The 18250-nt window shown below is 41.4% G+C and overlaps 1 protein-coding gene across 4 annotated transcripts in view; it reads left to right on the plus strand.

The window, feature by feature from the left end:
- Positions 1–4272: 4272 nt before the first annotated feature.
- The window catches only part of LOC120715044 (slit homolog 1 protein-like), an 82331-nt gene continuing 68353 nt past the window's right edge, over positions 4273–18250 (plus strand). For all 4 annotated transcript variants that reach the window (XM_040001781.1, XM_040001783.1, XM_040001782.1 and 1 more), the window contains exons 1-3: positions 4273–5030; positions 15782–15853; positions 18099–18170. In XM_040001781.1, coding sequence (XP_039857715.1) covers positions 4822–5030; positions 15782–15853; positions 18099–18170 — 353 coding nt within the window. In that variant the 5' untranslated portion in view covers positions 4273–4821. The remainder of the gene's footprint in view (positions 5031–15781; positions 15854–18098; positions 18171–18250) is intronic.

The following is an 18250-nucleotide window of genomic DNA, read 5'->3' on the forward strand; positions in this document are numbered from 1 at the left end:
AAAGGAAGTGTATTGTTTTACAGCTAAAACTCCACAGGGGTTTTATTTAGCAGTGAGCTTGATGACTGTAAAATGACTCACTGGTACTGTAATCAACTTCACATTATATCAAAATATATATGTTTGTGGGTTTGTGAGTGGATGTGATTTTGCTTTGAATGTATGCATTAAAATGCCTTTTAGAGGGGGCTAATTCTGTCCATATTCTAAACTCACTAACGGATCATTTGCGTTAAAAGGAAAACACAATTAAAAGATATATGGTTTTTTTACGCCTTTCCGAGGCACAGCTGTGTTAGAGAGAATTACAAATGACTGGTCGGAAGCACACTGTGGGAATTTTGGGTTTCTTTGTATTTAATTTTCAAGTATATGTTGGTTTCTTTTTAGTTAACTACATAAGTAGTTTTGGGTGAAAGATGTATGAAAATAGCATAAATATGCATAAATGTGGGAACCCCTGTTTAAGGTTTCTATAAATGTAAATTATTAAAGTGAGTGAAGGATGAACTAATCACAAAAGCCTGTGTCTGCTAAGATGAAGATATTTTGGTATTGTTTTACACAATTATAGAAAAAAAAGAGAGTTGGGCAACGCAAAATTATTATTCCATCCAAAAGGATTGAACTGTCAGACCAGATGTTGTTCACAGGCATTGAAAAGAAGGTGGTGCAGTTTCCAAAACACTCCTCAATCTTCCTCCTAGTCCCACTAAGCATAAGCTCTTTTAAACACACCTAAAATGCTGAAGAAGAGAAGATGCAAAAATACCTGTTTGCTTTTTGTTGTTGTTGTTGTTTTTAAATCTGTAATGTCAAGAAATGGCAATTAACAGAAATAATGAAGGCAAGCTGAGATGTAAAAGACAAAACTTTCTATGAGAGCTATGCAGGATTGAACACATCACTGCTTTGTGTTTGGGCTGGAGCCAGTGTCACCAGAGTGGATTCTGTTAATTAGCAGCAAATTCTAGCATAGTGTCTGTTAAGGGAAAAAAAACAAAGCTGAAGCTGCAAAGAAGAGGATTTATTCAGCAACAGGATAATGATCCTAAACACACCTCGAAATCCACTCTAACCAAGACTCTAACTCTTGGAACTCTTGGCTTGGCTCCATGAAGCATTTGCAAGTTGTCAAAGAGGATATTGACCACACATGATACCAAGCTTTTTGACCTCTGGCTTATAAAACCGCAAAGATGGGAATAAAACATGTTTATCTTGCTTAAATGAATCAATTATTTACATTTTTTTTTATCGTTTTATACCTTTTGGACTTCCTTTCCTTGGTTTGCTCTTCACAGTAACACAGAATTTAATCATGGGTGCCTAAGCATATGTAATGCTTCCACATTAATTGGTTTTCCTCATTGTAGTCAGTTCTTGGTAACATCTTCTGTTTTGCAAACTCTCCTCTGCCAGACTATTGTAAATGCTGCTATGTCGTCCTATGCCTTTGTAAACAGCAGAATTATTCCTTTTGCATATTTGTGTGCATTCCTCTCAAAGCTCTGTGAGAGCGGAGGGATGTTACCACCACCCCCTATTACCACTAAACACCACTGTCTCCTCTTTAATTAACCATTCATTGAAGGAAGCTCTATACTGCACTGACATTTTTACTGGGACAGATGGAGCTTTTACTGATTTGTTTCGAGTAAGTGCGAACACCTGCATGTGCGCATTCATATGTGCATGTTCTGAACTGGACAAGCATCAAAGCAGACAGATGCACACAAACTCAAATATATCTTATTGCATCATCTGTGACTCTTCATTGTCTTTGTGCCTTTTGTCAGTTAACGTGAATGGGGTTGTTATGTCTGTGTGATTTGCTGATATTAATGTTAGGAGGGATCTGCTCATCCCAGCAAATCTCTCTGTAAAGTTAAAGCACTCAAGCTGAGCAGAGCCACGGCTGAGGTGTCTGATACGCACTATAGTAAAGATTTCAGTATTTTTATATTTTGAAAAGTGTGAAGTGTTAATAATGCATAGCAATGATAGTTCTTGACTAATCCTTAAAAAAAAAAAAAAAAAACAAGTTGCAAAACCAGAAACGTGAATACAGACACCAACTCAATCACTTCTTGAGGCAATCTTGGTGCTTAAAGGCATCTTGTCTTTGTCTTCTCTTATTTGAAGTAAAGCACTGCCCATCTCTTGGGAGAACAGCTGACATGCCGTAATAGTGGCCTAAGTATTAATTAATGGTGCTTAATGGTTTATGAAGAGTCTTTAATTAAGTAGATGATCAGTATGCAAAATCAGAGACATGCACAGTGAGGAAGTCTGATCCATGGGAGTTATTCCTTTTCTTTCTTTATAAAGTTTCACATTTCATTTTAAGTTGTCACCTTTATTCTTAATGCTTTTTTGTAATATAAATGAACCCAGCAATTATGGCCTGAAGTCATTAAGATCAGAGCTCCATTTTCTATCAAAATCTAGAATAGTGATTTGCAATTCCATGAAGTCGAAATGCATTTGGAGAGTTTCCTGAGAGCTACAATTACACTGTCAACTTCAGTCAGTCTCTGATATATGTACACACAGTTTTAACTAAGTAAAAAAGATTTATTATTAATTCCTGCAAAGGAAATGATTTCCTACATACAGTGGTGTGAAAAAATGTTTGACCTCTTCTTGATTTTCTAGTTTTTTGGATATTTGTCAGACTTACATGTTTCAGATCATCAAGCAAATGTTAATATTAGATAAAGATAACCTGAGGAAATGCAAAATGTAGCTTTTAAATGATTTTATTGATTAGGGGAGAAAGGTTATCCAAACCTACTTGGTCCTGTGTGAAAAAGTAATTACACGTATAGTTAAATTGTGAATTAAATGTGATTTAATTGATGATTTTAGTGTTTAGTGTCACTAAACACACTCAGGCCTGATTACTGGCAGATATGCTGAATCAAGAAATCACTTAAATAATACACCACCATTCTTAAGACTTTGGGGCTGCAGTGAACCACAGTGAGAACCATTATACACAAATGGAGAAAATTTGGAACAGGGGTAAAACTTCCTAGGAGTGACCAGCCTACCAAATTACTCCAAGAGTACATGGATGACTCATCCAGGAGGTTGGCAAAGAACCCAGAACAGCATTAAAGAACGGCAGGGTTCACATGTCTCAGTTAAGGTCAGAGTTCATGATTCAACAATAAGAAAGAGACTGGGCAAAAATGGCATCCATAGGAGAGTTCAAGGAGAAAACCACTGGTGACCAAAAAAAGACTTGTCTCACATTTTCCAAAAAAGCGTGATGATCTGGGGACTTTGGATTGGCCAAGTCAAAGTCCTGACCTGAATCCGATTGAAATGCCGTGGCGCAACCTTAAAATGTTTTTGATGATCTGAAACATCTACGTGCAATAAACATGCAAAAAACTAGGACATCGGGAACACTTTCTCACACACTGTATGCCACATATCGTTTTTTTTTTTAATGTTTTTTTTTTCTATTTTAAATACATATATATATTTTTAGCTTTGAGTCCAGTGTATGATCCTGGCATTGGGAGACAGATTGTGTGCCAGTTGCTCTGACAAATTTAAAAAACAGAGCAGGTAAGATTGGGATTCTAGTGGTTTGCCCTTGCATTTGCATATATTAGATTATATTCTCTGTTCCCGTGGCTATGCTGTGCTTAAAGTATAGTGTTTGATTTACTTTTTATGGCGGTGGTCTGCCTCCCCTGCAGATTCATGATCTGTGGAGGCAGACTGAATATATGTGTTTTGTTTCTTTTATTCCAGTTCCCTGCTGCTGCTGCTGCTGCTTCTGTCTGTGTGGCCACGCTTGATGTACATGTTAAGACCCACACTAACTGATTATTTATTCCGGCTTTTTGCCTCCCCGGACCGAGGTGTTGATTCCCCTCTTCCCTACTGGATACACACACGCACGCACGCATGCACGCACACACACAGACCACTGTCTCCCCACAGCCTCTCCCTTCAGGCAGGGGTTATGCAGTGTCATGCAGGTTAGGTCTCTCTCTCTCTAGGGGTTCGCCTGGAGGCAAACCTGAGAGAAAAGAAGGAGTGGAGTGAGTGAGAAATGAAAAAGAAAGATACTTGGTGTAGATTTGTATTGTGAATAGAGTCAAGGGAATGAAAAGGGGATCTCAGGAATGAGAGTGAGTTCAGGCAGGGTTCTGGAGGGGGTGTTGCATGGGGAGGGAGAGGAGTGGGTGAGGAGAGGAGGGGTAGGGGTGGAGTCGGGGGCTCTGCTATTTGTAGATCCTTGTGATGGATGACTAGTGTGTGTGTGTGTGTGAGTGAGTGAGTGTGTGTGTGTGTGTGTGTGTAAGAGAGAGAGACTGGCATTTTTTTCTTTCCTCTCTTTGCCTATTCCCTCTCTCTTCAGGCGAGCAGAGCAGAGCGGGACTGAGTGAGCGGAGGACAGAGACGCAGACGTGTGCAGACCAGAGCACACCAACTCCACAAAGACAAGAGAGAGGAGAAGAGTTTGCAAGGAGAACATAAGAAACAACTGCTTATTTTTCTTTTCTTTTCTTTTTTTTTTTCTCTTTTACATCTGCAAACTGTGGTGGATATCAAACCAGCATCAAAAGAATTCTACAAGAAGAAAAAAGGATTTGTATGGCTTTACAGCAGAGAGGAAAATATTAGCATTTCTCACGTGTAATTTTTTTTTTGTTCATATTCATCAAATATATGAATTTATTCTAGTGGACTTGTAAGGTGTAACAAGACTCTTGGAAGCAGACGTAGAGAGGGGAAGGTGGACACACAGAGAAGTAAGGGCTTGTTAAAGAAGAGCAGGTTGTCGTTCTGGTGAATATGGCCATTAGAGAAAGCTGGTTTGAGGCAGGCATGGGCAGGTTGGCCAGGCAGCCACTCTGGATGTGGGTGGCGATGCTCTCTGCCCTGATAGTGGGCAATGCCAGTGGCTGCCCAGCCCTGTGTACCTGCAGCGGAACCACAGTAGACTGCCATGGACTGGGTCTCAAAACCATGCCAAGGAATATCCCCCGCAACACTGAAAGACTGTGAGTACGATCTCTGCTTTAGTTACTTCTCTGTGTGGGCGCATGAGTGTGTGTTTTTATAAAAGAAGCTTTAATATCTTCGTTTCTTACTGGTTCCCCTCTATTTCCTTGATACATTGTAGTAGTGCACACGACTTTGCTTAGACTGAAACAGAACAATAGCCCTGCCTGTAAAGCTGCGTGTATGTGTGTGCATGTGTGTGTGTGTGTGTGTATGTCAGAGAGAGACTGTGTGTCACTCAGGCAGTCAGTCACTAACTGGCATTCCAGTCAGGTATAAATAGGCATGAGGGACTGGCAAGACCAGAGGCAGATGTGTGCCTTTCACATGTGTCCATAATTTACTTATTTGTTTACACTTGCAGCATGTAGCTTCATTTTTTTCCCTCAATTTTGAAGCTAAAATACATTTAAATCCCCTTTTCTCTTCACTTTTTTCATATAAATGTAGAGTTTAAAAAGTAAAGTCTGACTTGAACTTTAAGAACAAGGTTTGACATCCAGTCTGCGCCACACTGTGTCGCTTTGCCTCTTTTCTTACCTCTATTGCAGTTTTTACTTTTATCTGCCTCTCCCCGTTCTCCCGTCTCCCCTTCTCCAGCTCCTCAACGCGCACTCCGCAAATTGTTAAATCATGGAGAAAATTAAGCAAATCAGCTACTTAGGCGAGTCTTGCACTAGTATCACGTAGCTGTCTTGTCAAACGGTGGGAGGATGGGAGACGGCGGGAGAGATGAGGCGGATGCTGGCTCGCAGAGTGGAGTTTCTCTGTCTTTTCTGACATTCTTCTGAAATATTCATCAGCAAATCAGAAGTGAGGAGTGCAAGGGGAAATAGATTGTTCTATTTCAGCTTTTAGAATATCAGTGCTGAATAAAACATGCTGTGGGAACAGAGGAGAGAAAGCCTGTGTCAGAGGCAGCGTTGGCATAGTGGGAGCCGGCTGCATATTTTATGGTTTTCATATTTAATTTCTAAGAACACCTTTTTTTTCCCTGCTTCACGCTCTGCATGTTACCAGGTTGCATTTGTACATATGCTGGTTTAACAGTGAAGCGGAGAGGAAACATGGTTATTTTGTGGTTTCCTTTTACATGAATGGCCATTCACACTGGAACGAGCCCCTGCCCCTCTGCTCAAGAGTATTTTTGTGTTAAAAGTTGTTTGTTCATTCATAGGTCATGTACAGCAGCACATTTTATCGCCGTAGCATCTCACTCAGGACGTTGCATTTTAAACACAAAGTACTTAAAGGTCATGTGTAACTTATTCCTGCGTTGTTGCCTCCCCCCCTGGTTACGTGTGTGCATGTATAAGCTGTGTGTCTAGGTCATGTTGAGCGGTTCTGCTTAACAATAGAGACAATCCTCTGAGGGTTGTTGTAAAGGGTGATTCATCAAGGTGATTGCACAAATCAACACCAGCCCCACATGATGGTCCCATGTGCATAGCGAGATTTATGTGTATGTATTGGGAAAATGTGTGTTTATCTGAATGAACTTGTGCAGCCACTGCTGGGGTCAAGAATGAGTAATGGCTTTGTCAAGTTTATGTAACTGTCCCAGAGGTTTGTTGCCCTCGTCTGTACCAAACGATGCTAACGGACACTTTCTTTTCATCAGTTTGAATCATAAAGATTTTAATTGTGTGATGCTCCAGTATATATAACTGCTGAACTTTAATACAAGGGAACGCAGTATTAGTGTTAGGAGGCTAACTGAAAAGGCTAACGTCATACAAAAATCTGCACTTTACCTTGTAAGGCTGGTTTTGTGCTGCATTTGTGTGAATGGGTGTACTTGCTCTCATGTATACAATACTTTAGTGTGTGTTTGTGTGTATGTGTTAGAGGAGGAGGGGGTTGCTTTTGGGAGAAAGTGTTTGTGCGTGTGTATGTAGGCTGTTGAGACAGACAGCAGAATCCCATTTGCACTTGTCACTGTGGGTTTGGATCAGGTCTGACCCCTGCGCTCCTCAGACCGAAGCCTGTAATGAGACTGTGAGCTCCACGTGTTAAAATCACACCCTGGCGTGTATGGGCCGCTGGCCGCTCCCTCCCCCCTCTGCTTTCTCTCTGCATCCATCCTCTCTCGCTGTCTATTTCTTTGCCTCTCCTCCCCTTCTCTCTTGGCCTTTTATCAGGCAACACTGAGAGAAAATCTCCATCTGTAATGCTGATTAAATTGGCTCGCGCACAGTAAAGGATCTTAGTTAAGCTTTTTGTTTGACAGGTATGAAATTAAACTCTTCTCTCTCCTTGTTTTGTCTTCTTAACAGCCCGCTCTTTAGTTCGAGTGCGTGTCCCATCTGTGAATGAGTTGATTTGAAAAAGGGGAGGAGTTGTGTGTGTTTTTGCGAGTGTGTGTGTGTGTGTGTGTGTAACTGCAAAACGTCTGTGCACTGATTATGTATTTTCTGTGCCAGAAGATACCTTGTACTGAGATGCGGGGGCATGTTGGAGCCCCTCCAGAGTAGAGGAGTTGGAGGCTGCACACCATATGCGTGTGTTTGTGTCTGTTGTGCAAGCCTGGATAAATCTGATGTTCGCTTTAGTTTGTGCATAAACCACAGCATGTGCTTCCATGTGTGTATGTTGCACACAAGCAGAGAATAAGCGATAGCCAGATGAAAACACATGAGGATTAGTAGTGGTTAAAGATGAGCAGCCTGGTCGCTTTGATAACCACATCTATGCATTTTGGGGTTGGAGGTGGTAGGCATGTGTGCCTGTGCCAGGGAATGCCTGTAGTGTTTTTGGCATCACCACATAGCTGGTACAACTGACAGCTCACTGGCCACCTGATCCATAATTTACCCTGACAAGACTGAACACAGCCTGCCTACTACCTGCCAATACTGGCTGTGTGACTAAAGTGGAGAGCGCAAGATGGAAAAAGACAAAGAAATGGGGGTGAAGGGTGGAGCTGGGGGGTTGGATTGAAAGCACGATAAGAAGCCAAGGCTGGCACAGTAACTAAAGTGGTAATCACTAATGAAAGGATTACTACACCAGAGCAGTTAAGAGAGATGTAATTCAACCACAAAGCTAATGAATGAATAAACTAGATTATGTTATTTACCATACAGGGCAGAATAGGTCTAGCCCTGAGGCAGACTGAATTTCATTCAGGTCTTTTTTACAGTCTAATATATCCATCCTCATAGCTGGTAATCCCATGAGGAGTGATAATGCCTGGAATGAAGATCATTCAGAGAATGTTTATGCACAGCAGAGCATTGTGAAATTACAGGCCTGGGACTCTGTCATTTCAATTTACTGCCTGTGTAACACAGCTGTGGTCTTTCCTCTCGTACTGAACACTGAGGTGGATGTCCTCTTTCTCTCTCTCTCTGTCTTGCTCTCTTCATAGCTGCCTTTTGAGCGAGGATTTTGTGAGCTGTAATGTAAATGAGGTTTTGCAAGCTATAGTTCCACTGTGCTCTTTCAGTTTTTGTTCTAATAAACAATAAGTCACCTTTTTACATTTTGCATACATGTGTAGAAAGTGTGAGTACGATGACTGACTCGCAAGCCTCAAAGCCACCAGCTGTGTTACTATACACACCGCAGGCCCACCGGCCCACTCTTCTAATGAGTACAGCTACTCTGTGGAAGTGTTTAATTGAGCCCGCGAGAGCTCGGAAATGACCCTATCGATATAACTTCAGTGCACGTGTCTATCAGGAAAACACACCAAAACCAAGGCATGCACTTTTTCACGAGCCTAACATATACAGTGTACATTACTGATTGCTCTGCATGGCTGTCTACAACGGCTGGTTTCTCAGAAGACCTTGAAAATCAAATTTGGAAAATCCACCTAGATCACCTTTCATCTCTCAGAAGACCATCTTTCCTTTTAACCCTACTGACTAGCCAGTAAGAAGCAGGAAAGTGGAGGGGCGGGTGATGTCTGTTCGTGTGTAAAACGCGCATCAGTGAACACTCTGCTGATATTGTGGATATGCCTTCATAATCCACATTTCACGCTGCTCGAGACACTTCTGTTTGAGAGAAGTCTTGTGAGCAAATTATGGGCAGCGTTCCACATGAGCTTGACATCTGCACTGGTCTGCACGCTAATTAGATCAATATGGCACAGGACCGCAACATTAGAGCTTGGATATTTATCAAGTTGTTCATTTTATAATTCTCAATAAATAATGCATCTATTAAAAATAAATAAAAAAAATGAATCCACACCTTTAGAACTCATATTTTAAGATTAAATATGACACTAAGTTATTTAGAGCTTCAACTCACAGCTGTTTCTTTCTCATTTTATTTATTATTCCATTTTATTGTCTATCAAATATCAGAGAACTGAAGAAAAATCCTCACATTTGCACAGCTGCAAGCCGTCAGCTTTTGGTAACTGTCTGAAACGAGTAAACGATCAAAATGATGATAGATTTTCTTTTGAAAATATTTAAAATGGCCCTGTTTTTGCAGTGGGGGTTATCCGTTTGCTGATAGGCTAACCTCTGCAAAGAGCTGGAGGAATGCTGATATCAGTGTGCTCTGCGGGGGTGAGAGTCATATGTATGGCAAGTCTTTATTCTTCGAGGCCATCAGATTTAAACACATATGCTGCGTCCATCAAATTACCAGTCAGTGCACATCTGTGAGCCAAACATCTTGTCAGTCTTCTGTTTGGAACAAATGAAACATAATAGATGTGGCTGTGCAGCTGTTTCATCCATAGTTTCTAGTCAAAGTACACATTCGTGTAGCTTAAAAGCCTTCATACGGCATGCAAAGCCACAATAGAACCTCAGAATCTGTCACTGAACAAACTACGGTTACAGTACAAACCATGAAAGACCCTTCAGTCTCTGCCTCTACTACAGCCCCGTGTGTGTTCCTTTTCCAGCCTGTGGCCGTAACACACATTGGAACAGATGTTTAATTGATTCAATTCAGCATGAGAAAGTGCCGTAAGTTATCTATGTTTGATCAGAAGCTGTCTGTATGCTACTTTACCCCCTGGTCTTTTCCCAGGCTCCTTAATTCCATCTCCCAGTCTTTCTCTCCATCTGTAAAATTTTTGCGTAGAGCAGCAACTGCTCTGGACGCCCCCCCCCCCCCAAAAAAAAAAAAACATCATAGTATCTTCTTGCCAGGAGTGTTGTTGTTGTCTGAAGGCCCAGAAAAGAGAAGCAAAAGTCAAATGTTTGGGTTTGGGTCCTTGACTTTTACCTGTAGCAAGACAGGATGCAGGAGACCGTACTGTGGTCAAGGCTATGAGAAGGAGCTGTGTGTGTGTTTCTGTGTGTGTAAGACGGCAATGCATGTGTGAGATACGCTTGATGTTTAACTTTCCTATCAGTAATCTTGCTCCTGGGGCCTGACTGAGCAGAATGAAAACTGTAAATAGCCCTTGAGGAGCCCAGGAGCCAGGAAAACACACTCAGACGGTCTTTACGCGCTGACTGCACACACAGGCAGACTTACACGATTACTGACACACACACACACACACACACACACACACACACACACACACACACCAAAAATGTACAGTTAAAGGCCTTAACTGCTTGTCTGAAAGCCACATTTCAATAGAGGGAATGTTTTGAGTTTAGCAGAAATCTGACCTCTTACTGTGGACAGAAGTGTTCCAGTTCGGTTTAAGAGTGTATTATTTTGGTCATGGTGGTCTTTCTTCCTTTCCTTCTCATTCTCACAGTCTTTCAGTATGAGACTGTTGTGTGCTCAGTCAACTGGTTACGTACCCCGTTTGACCATCTAGTATGTAGGTCACTTTCTTCTTGTAGTCTTCCAGCCATTTAGGCCTCATTTCTCCACTGACATTTCCCAGACAGCCCGTCAGCTCTTCACAGCTCCCATGGCTAACGGCAACCCTCTGCCACACTGCTTCACACCGTCAGTTTTCGACAGCTAACAACGCCGTCAGAGTAGTTTTCTCCTTTTTCTGTCTCACAGTGACTGTCTTTCTTCCCCTGCTGTCTCCACCTGCGTGTTTTACGGCTGTCAAGCCCATATGCTGCCAAGTCTGCGGGAGGAGGAATGCTTTGCTTCTTCACAGCTTCTCAACCTGTTCATTCATTAGGATGTGTGCTCAGCGGTCTGGTCAAAGAGCATCATCAGTGTGTGATTGTGGTTAATGAGCATTCACATTTTAGGCTGTGGGACGTCAAGCTTGTGTTCATCAGATTGTTTCCACAAGAGGAGTTTGGACAGCGCTATGCCACCAATCCTCAATCAGCTGGCTTCTGTCCTCCCTGCCAGGCTAAAGCTGTCCAGGACAAATGGTCCTGTGGCGCTTACAGCAGCGATACAGAATGACTGCAGTTTTCATTTGCGGAAATACTTTTGCTAGCCTGCTGCATAATTTTTTGCAGCCTGTTAGTAAAATTTGTGCCTGTAAATATACAACTGTTAAAATGAACCAGACTCTCCTCAGTAAAAGCAGGAATGGGACTGAGATTATTATAGTGAACTGAACTGTATTAACAACTAATAGTAGGTGTGAAAAAAGGAAAAACAAATAAAGTTATGTAGTTTGGAAAAAAAAAAACGTAATTAAAATAATAAAAAATAAATAAAGTTTTAATTCAAATAAAAAAAATGTGAATGAAAAACCTTCAATTTGGTCAAATTTTTCCTCACAACATGCTTGTCAAGGCTTGATTAAATTGGGTTTTTTTTTATTTCTTTTTACTTGGATGTCTGCTGGATGTCTGTGTTAATATTAAAATATTTTTTTCTGAACTTAAAAAAAATCCCCACAATATGACTAAAACTAACACTGAAAATGATGAAAACTAAAACAAAATGAGCCCAAAGTGTGGCACCTGGGATTGTCAAACTCAATACCGACTCACAGGAAAATATTAGATACTATTTTTAAAAGGATTGGAGAAAAAGAATAAGACAAATGCGTCTTAATTTTTTGTCATAAAAACTAAGGGGCTTTTTAAAAAAAAAAAAAATATTGAAACTAATAAAACAATAACATCAATGACAACAATATTTCTAAGCTGCCTGATTAAAAAAAATTAAGATTCTCTTAGGTGGTGAATAAAAGAGAGACTATTTTTAGGCTCTGTGAGGTAGTGCTGGTTTTTCTGGTGACACAAATAATTGTGTTATCTAGCTAAATGAACAGTCATTTAGCTAGATAACACAATACAGATGGGCAGAACTCATTTGTAACCTAGCCTCCACATAGTTGCTAGCTGCTAGCTTAATGCCGACAGATGGCTAATGTGGCTAATCAGATAATTGCTAATAGTTTAACAGGTAGCATTAACATAGGTACTGGCTAGATTAACATTTATGATAACTTTTTAACACCTGAATGTTGTTGTCATGACCTCTGACCTCTTGAAATTTGTCAAAGTGTCAAAGCCATGTGAACAGGTGCTATTGGCAGGAGGGCCGTGTGCCTGCCATTCTGCAGTAGTTGTGTGTCAGCTGAAGGAGGCAAACAACGCGCTGCTGGTATTAACACTGCTGCAAATGATCGTCTTATCCTTTTCAGTAGTGATTTGTATCTGAGTATTATTTTTTTTTGACAACCCTAGTAGCAGTAATATGGTTTCTGAATGGAATGATTAACAAAACCTGTGAGATGTGGGAACTCTAAATAGAGTTGTTTGCCTTATCCTGCTTTGTTTTAACTAACTGTCTCATCATAATGACTCATTTGCTAGCCAGTGGTTCTATGTTTGTTTTTGTTTTGAAGAGTTTCTGGCATAAATCGATTCTGCTGCTGAAAATCTCTGCAGCCAACAGTAGTTTCTCCTGTGACCATTTAGTTGTGATTTGGCTCTGATCTGAACACAACTGCCTGTCCCAGTGGTGCTGTTCATATACGAGTCAGTGGGAGTGGTTCAATGCATTCTTTGGTCCCATATATTGAAATTGTAGTTGTATATGTGTGTAAGAAAAAGAGCACATGTGGATCAATCTGTGTGAAAACTTCAGTGAGCCCCTGTGCTTGCTTATTCTCTGACTTGGAGTATCATTTCACATAATGTGGCTCAATTTGAAACAGGTCAGAAAAAGGCTCAGAAGAGGGACCCCAGCAGCTGGCAGATATAAACGTAATGAGTTTTTCAGCATTGTAGCAGTGTTTCAAGCTCCTTTGAATTTATAGAGATACAGGGCAATGGAGCATAGCTGCCACATGTCCACCCCAGGGAAGGTGCACCAGGAAATACTCTCAGGCATCAATCTGCTTGGGACAGAAGATGAAGACGGATTAGATTGTGATGTCATAAATCCGTTTTCTCCTCAGGAAGTGTGTCAGCATTGGGAATTCTTACAGAATTTCCAGAGGGTGGAATGGATTTGACTGAGACTGGGAAGTGGAAATCTTTTTACTATAGGAACTCAGTCTGATACCTAATAATTTTCAGCCTCTAAAGTAATACTGCGGTACTGTAATGTGAAATCCTGCACAAAGTCAGTATCAGAAAACATCTGTATATGGAGGGAGTTAATATGCCTTTGCTGCAGTGCCAAAAGCCATTGCTTAGCTCTCTTTGATTGGAAAACAAAGGAAACAGCAATGACTGATACTGTAGCTAATAAACAGCAGACTTTTGCTTGAACTGGCACTAAATCTGACTTTGGCATACTGTGCCATTATTTAGATGTGGAATAAACACAGAGACAAGCAATGCTGAATCCAGAGGCATGGCTTAATCACGTCTGCAGGGCGTATTCTGCAATCTTTTTGTAGATCTGAACAATGTGACCGTTTGTATACCGCTGTTCTCTATGTGTTTTTCTTTCTTTTACATACCATAGCTACTCCCTCCTTAAACAGAAATGGATGGGAATGCCAGAATTCTTTACATCAACTGGACATCCAAAAATCAGCCACACACACTGCCCAGTACATATATTTTTGAAATTCATGCTTAGGACAATGCAAGAAATATGCAATCTTACAGCTCAGTGTGGCACTGAACTGTCAAGGATTGTGTCAATACGGCATCAATAAGTCATCTGTCCTTGAAGAAGATGAGCTAAGGTGGAAAGATTAATGTCGGGACAACTTTAAAAGACCTGACTGTCATTGGAGCAATTTCAAGGACTTTGTAAAAAATTGCTTGATGTTTTCAAAATGTCAATCATAAAGGTCAGCCTATGTCATAAACAGTATGAATCCATGGATTTATCCCAACTAAACACTATAGCCTGGTGGTGGCATTTGAGCATTGCCTAAATGTCACTGCTTTGCTGAACAGGTGTGTCCTTTAAGATGGCACTTCCTGCGGGATACTGCAGCATTTGAAGATGTTTCCAGAAAGAGTTAATTCAGTGCAGCCACCCAATATCAAACAATATAAAAAGATTTTGAAATGGTGTTGTATAACAGCTTACATGCAGATATTTGACAGGCTTCTGTTTATATAACAAAACAAAACATCATTGCTAAACGGAAAAAGCATTTGTTTTCCGTATATTTGTTCTGTCACCCCTCTCTTTAATAACCCCCAAATCTTTGTCTCTTAGTCTTTCTTTTTTAATGTTGTCAGGGTTTCATCAGCGATGACCACCCTGAAGATAAGACACTGGAAATCCAAAAAGGCATGTGTGTGGGTGTATGCGCGTATCCTCGTAAGCACCTGTAATGAGCTCCACATGTGTGTGTATCAGAGCCCAGGCTAACGAAGCCCAGTCCATTATTTATTTTCCTGTGGTCCTGTCGCTTCGCCTGTCGATGCACCTGTGTATACACGCACACACATCCACCATCTGTCTATAATGACCGTTCTCGTTCGTACCGCATAGCACTACGGTCCCTCGAGTGGTCATTAGACGAGAGAGCGAGAGAGTTACTGAGGAAGGGAGAGCAGTGGTTTCGGTGTAGATTTGGAACTAGTTTTTTGGTTTTACTTTGCGAAGGAGTGCCTGGGGGTCAGTGTAGGGTGGACACATAATGCTCAGAAAGTTAATAGAACACACAAAGTGTGTGTTTTGATTACTCTCAGTGCCTTCGAGGCTTATATGATTTGCTTTGCCTGCTTTGTTTTTCCCTCTGTCAGGAGAATACAATCTACTATTGAGGTTTAAAGTAAATCTTACATTTACACAAACCAGAGGTCAACAAATCCACCAAACAACCTTGGGTGTCGGAGTCAAGTTCATCTGGTTAGGACTTGAAAACAAACCTAAAATTCAAATCACTTCTTCAATTACTTGATTTCCTGTTTATTTGCAGCAATGGCCAGCTCCCAGCAGGGAGCTGCTCCCATTATATCCAAAGCACTTAGCTTTCTGGCCTTGTGGCCCTACCCAAATCCCCTGTGCTGGCTCCTGCTAATCCCCACCGATTGTAGAAGGACATGGCAGACAGAGAGGGAAGGGGTGGGGGGCGGTGTTCGGTTGGAGGAGGCTGGAACAGAAAGACAAACAGGCAGCTCAAATGTGGCTTTAAAGGACGTCTTAATATCTCCCAGTAGAGTTGGAACTTAGCTTGAACTTCCTTTTAGCACCTTGAGCCTCCTTGATTTCCAACAAAAAAACACTAGCTTTTAAAGAAGTTCTCAACATTTATTATACCAGGATTATGTTTTAGCAAAAAACTAAGTGCACTGTGTGTGTGTGTGTGTGTGTGTGTGTGTGTGTCACTTTTGTCAGAAGTGTGCAGTTGTTTTAATCCCTCAAGTGTGACAGCCTCTATGCTGCTATGCGCTCATTAAGCTGTTACTGAATAGTTTCAGAGGTAAAATGTAATTATTAATTTTTGTTTGCATCCTTCTCTTTGCAGGGAGCTGAATGGGAATAACCTCACACGAATCACTAAGAGTGACTTTGCTGGACTGAAGTACCTCAGAGTTTTGTAAGTACTCACCTTCTGTTTATGGGCAGTAATGAATTGTTTGGACAGTAGGAGTATCTGTGGAGCATGTTGGTGGCTGAGTTTATCTAGCCATGCATATCTGAATTGTATCTACCCTAGCAGTTTGCAGCTATACTGACTTTCTGCTGATATTAGCATAAACCCACTGAAGTGGCAATGCATTCATCAAGAGTCCTACTCCAAAGTACATTAAGCTCCTGAGTGACTGCAACCACTGATGTAATGGCCTTCTCTCTCACTGTATTCTGCCTGTTGTAGTTGCACTTTACCGTCCCTTAGACACACACATGCTCACTTGCCCTCTGTTCCCTCACATCAGCATGTAATGTGCACACAAGCGCCAGTTCTAAATGGGCTCTCAACACAGCTAACACATTCAGGTGAAGTCATCAATTCCCTCTCCTGTGAAATTAAACAGCACTTGTGACTTCGGGTAATAAAGTAGTTATAAAAGTTTCTCTGTGTGTATGTGCACACAAACTGGTGAGCACTGCTATAGGTGTTAAAAACGCTGCTAAAGGGGAAGCGCTGTAGACCCGAACATGTTTTAAATGTAACATGATCTCAGCATAATTCCTATTACCCTGCAAAGTCTGACTGTTTTCAATCCTCATGGTTACTCGCCCATCCCCCCTGCCCATTTTTTCCCTCCTGGTCCCAACGTTTCTCGTCCCTTGTTGTCTTCCTAAGCATGCCCCTTTTTCTGCACCACCTCCTACCCTCATGTGGAGGTTAAATGCCTTCGTGTCGACAGCTTGCTTCTAGCAAGTAAGAAGGAAACAACTTGCAGGGCTACCAAAAACAGAACTTCCCTTGCTGTTAAGCTTGTGATCCACTCTCACTGCCACAGTAAGGCACATATACGTACACACACAGACACACGCACACACAGGATTTCCTTCCATATACATGAAGTATGATAAACAAAATGCTGGTACAATGAAAGTTGTAAACTAAAAAACAAGTATCTACATGTGTTGGCTTTGTGGGGCAAGAGCAGGTTGACCTCTGATCCTGCCCTCAGAAGGAGCAAGAACAGGAGCAGAGGTTTATCTTTACACTGAGCTGCCATCTCTTCTGTCAGTCTAAAATCAACACAGCTGATTTATATCCACCTATCCGAGTGCTTGGCTCTTCAAAATCTGCAGTGTGTCTCTGTTCTGTGATGAAATGCGTACTGAGTAATAAAGGAACAATCAACAAAAAGTAGATAGCAAAAGAGATCAGAGAAATTGAAGGTTATGTACCCGCAGGTTGCCTCAAAAAAAAGAAAAAAAAAGTTTTCTCAATTCAAAAGTACTCATCACATTTTTTCCGCTTCCATCTAAATTCATGAGAAAGAGATCTGAGATGAATTGCACGTTTCTCTCCATGTTTATGGAGTGTGAAAAGTGATTAGCATTTATATTCGATGGGGAGGAAGCCCAGATTGCTGAGTTGCAGTGCGCCATGGCCTCACAGGAGACATGAGAGGTTACCTTCAACACAGAACAGTTGTGTATGTAATGAAGGAGAGCGCTTGTTGCTTCTAAAGCTGCTGGACACTTTTCTCTCCTTCCTGATTTTGTGTTATTGTAACACTTCCAAAACTATCTAAGCCCCTTTTTTGTGTCTTAGCTTTGGCATTGTACTTGAGGAAGGGATGTGTTGCAACTTGTGTGCATGGATTCTGTGTTTGTGTGCATCCATGTTTGCTTGTTTATGTCTAATAGCCTTGATGTGGTGCCTAAAAACTCTGATATGGTACAGCTATGCTGTTTCACAGGCGCACGCACACACACGCACATCCCACTTTCCCTTGATTCAGTCAGATGTCAAAAACTTGGAGCTCACCTCACACTTTCTGACCCCCTGTCTACTTTTCGTCTCTTCTCCACCCAGCTACTACACTCAGTGGACCACACTAGAGCACCAGACACACACTTTCTGAACCACCTTGGAAACTTTCCTGGCTGCTATCCCTCCTCCTTTTGCCAAGATTCCCAGTGCCCCTCAGTCCACACCACTGCCCTCTGTGTGTGTGTGTGTGTGTGTGTGTGTGTGTGTATGTGGAAGAGAAGTGTTGAATATACTGCACCCTACTTGAATATATAAATACTGTACATACTGCAAAATCCCTTGCCCCCTAAACCCTAAAACCAAGCCCATTACACAATTCTAAAGCCAGAGTGACCCCCTGCAGACTTTGACGTGACGTAACTTCTCGTTCCCTTCTTTTCTGCAGGCAGCTGGTGGAGAATCAGATTACTGTGATTGAGCGTGGGGCCTTTGATGACATGAAGGAGCTGGAAAGACTGTGAGTATGACCAATGGTTGTCTTTAGATAGCCTGAACACACTTAATCTTGAAATGAAAATCCCACCCTTATACTCATGT

Source organism: Simochromis diagramma, unplaced genomic scaffold, assembly GCF_900408965.1.
Source record: "Simochromis diagramma unplaced genomic scaffold, fSimDia1.1 OVJJ01000421.1, whole genome shotgun sequence".
Taxonomy (NCBI): Eukaryota; Metazoa; Chordata; class Actinopteri; order Cichliformes; family Cichlidae; genus Simochromis; species Simochromis diagramma.